This window comes from Pygoscelis adeliae, unplaced genomic scaffold (assembly GCF_000699105.1).
Source record: "Pygoscelis adeliae isolate BGI_AS28 unplaced genomic scaffold, ASM69910v1 Scaffold71, whole genome shotgun sequence".
Classification (NCBI taxonomy): Eukaryota; Metazoa; Chordata; class Aves; order Sphenisciformes; family Spheniscidae; genus Pygoscelis; species Pygoscelis adeliae.
The window spans coordinates 13,742,631-13,745,358 of NW_008824356.1; the positions used below are offsets into that span (position 1 = coordinate 13,742,631).

At 37.7% G+C, this 2,728-nt stretch overlaps 1 protein-coding gene across 1 annotated transcript in view; it reads left to right on the forward strand.

Annotated features, from left to right (window-relative positions):
* Nucleotides 1-2,728, forward strand: part of SLC24A4 (solute carrier family 24 (sodium/potassium/calcium exchanger), member 4) — a 95,206-nt gene that overhangs the window by 65,377 nt on the left and 27,101 nt on the right. Inside the window, 4 exon segments of the mRNA XM_009319529.1 lie at nucleotides 1-50; nucleotides 788-862; nucleotides 1,867-1,892; nucleotides 2,596-2,649. The exon segment at nucleotides 1-50 is cut by the window's left edge and continues 21 nt beyond it. Coding sequence (XP_009317804.1) covers nucleotides 1-50; nucleotides 788-862; nucleotides 1,867-1,892; nucleotides 2,596-2,649 — 205 coding nt within the window.

Consider the following 2,728-nt stretch of genomic DNA (forward strand, 5'->3'; position numbering starts at 1 on the left):
TTTTCAACATCCTCTGCATTATTGGTGTCTGTGGAATGTTTGCAGGACAGGTTAGTAAGATACTTAATCTTTATGGAGTTCAATTGCTTACAATTTAAGGGTTTCCATGGGCAAATATTAAAAAAAAAGGAGTATTAGTCAAAAACAAAAATGAGCTGGCATAGTGAAAAATGTGAAATGTTGGAAAAAATTTACAAACACTTTACAAATAGCAGATGTTTCCAAAAAGTTCAGCTGTAGTTTAAGCACTCTGAACATGTAGCATACAGAGGAAAATGGTTCCTCTTCATACAATACTGTGTTCAGTTCATACAATACAACTGATCAGTGGCATCTGCTAATCCTTCCTGGTACTGATGGTGATCAAAGAATCTAGGACGCAAACATGAGATTTGCTCCATCTAGTCAGTAGATGGTTAGACTGTGTATCATATTTCTCAGGTATTAAGTCCGATATATCCACAAATATAATGAAGTGGGAACCATTGATTTGCAATGGTACGATGAATTGTACTTTACAATTGAAAATATGACTAATTAAAATGTCATTATTAAGAAATGTATTTCATTAATGGAAGTTTCTATATGATTTTTGTTACTGATGCTTATTATAGATCCATTGTCTAACAGACTGATGTGTCTTCCTGTTAGCATAAAACTTCGATTGGTTCCAGAATCATTGCTAATAATAATTCTGCTCACACACCTAAGTAATTACAAGATAGAGGCTTTTGTTTTGTCTTTAAAATCGCATATTTTTGTTGGCTGAAGGTGTGATATTTTTCAGGTGGTTTGTCTCACCCGGTGGGCTGTGTTCAGGGACTCCGTGTACTACACGATATCTGTGATCATACTTATTGTTGTAAGTAGTTATCTTATCAATTAATGTGTTTCATTGCTTGAATTTTTGGAGGACCAGCCTGCTAACCATTGATAAACACTGGTAAACAATTATTTTCTTTGCTAGTTCTTGTGACATCTGGAAGTGAGGACTCAGCTCCACAATATGATCCAAATATGAAAACTTCATATAGCCCCACAGAATATGTGTCCATCATGTCCATCAATGTCCATTCATTTTGCACTTACAGTCTGTGAAGTTCTGCAGGCTAGCAGGCTACTGTTACACAGTGCAGTTAGCGCACTCTTCTGACCTAGGGGACTGCTTGTTGTGGAGATGAAAAATTTTGAGCTGCACCTCTATTTTAAATGGGGAAGGTGACTGTTTCTTGCTTCTACACAGTAATTTTATTGCACAGGTTCTGGGTAATTTTTTCTAAATAGAGCACAGGTGAGATACCACTTTGTTCATCTAGAGCAGTGTAGTAGTTCCTGAACGTATGCATTTACTGTGTCTGGTGGCAAGGAGGGGAAGAATCCACTTAGTTTGTTTTGTAGTAAATATGGATCACTATCTGCCCATTCAGTTACAGGGGTTACATAGGGTGGAGTATAATGTGTAAAACCACCTAAGAGCAGAAGTAAAATGGCTGCCTTTTCTGCTAAAACTAGTCTAGCTGTTAAAAGGACTCGGAGCTAGGTCTCTTCAGAATACATGACTTTGCTGTCATTTACACCGCACAGCGTGTGGGTACATGTGTGCATATCTGTCTGTCTTTCACATGCTCACACTGTTCTACTAAATAGTATTTACAACAGTCACTGAGAGGGATCCAAGCCTTGTTCACAAGGTTTGTGCTTTGTGAGGGGCACAATCCATATGGTGAAAGTTCTGGTTAGAAAGGGTCAAAACTCAAGTAGCTTCTGGCTAGATATGACTGATATTTATTAAATAAATTTGTCTGTTTTTCAAGGTAGATCAGAGAAATGGTCAATTTATGTGTTTCCTTTTGTTTTTCCTTCTAGTTCATATATGATGAGAAAATAGAATGGTAAGTTGTATAAATTATTCCCTACAGTCCCATATTTGCCATGAGACTGATCAGTAAATAGAGTTGCTTTCATTCATGCATGCCAGGAGTATGAGCTGGATTTGACACCTAGGAAATCCCATGTATTTTCTTTGGTTATATTTTTTTATGATGATCAGGGAAATCTAAAAGAAAATTTAAGAATCTGGAAACATTAATGAAGTAAATAGGCTATATTTAAGGCCTGAAGACTCGCATGTGCAGAGAGGGTAACCACAGTTCTGCTGCTCTGCTTCTGGCTGTTAACATTTGTGGGGATGCTAGGTGTCCCAAAGAACAGTCCAAGGTGGGATCCTAGTCGAAGATCATAAGCATCTTCTGAAAGAGTCCTCTCTAAAGGAAGAGTCCATCTTCTAAGAGTGCCTGGCCTGTGCTTCAGCACTGAAATGACAAAAGGCCTTGGCGTTATGATCCTCAGAGGGTAGCTATGGTTTCAGTCTGCATAGCACATTTCTGAAATATATGCATTACATTTTATTTGCATGTTTATTGGAACGTGAGAGTCTGCTTCCCCCCCATTCTGCTGAATTCACATCTTAATGATGTGAATCCTGTGTACACAAATGTGACTTGTACTAGATGTTTAACACACACTTGTACATAAAACTTGTAAAGCATACAGCTGTTCGAATGGCCTTTTAACACTTTTTTTTGTCTCTCTGAGGTGGGAAAGCCTTATACTCATCATTATGTATTCATTCTACATACTTATCATGAAGTAAGTGCTTTTCTCCTCCGTATGCCCTTTAGGTGTTAATTGACCATCATTCTTTTGGTGTGGTTTTGTCCTTGGCCTT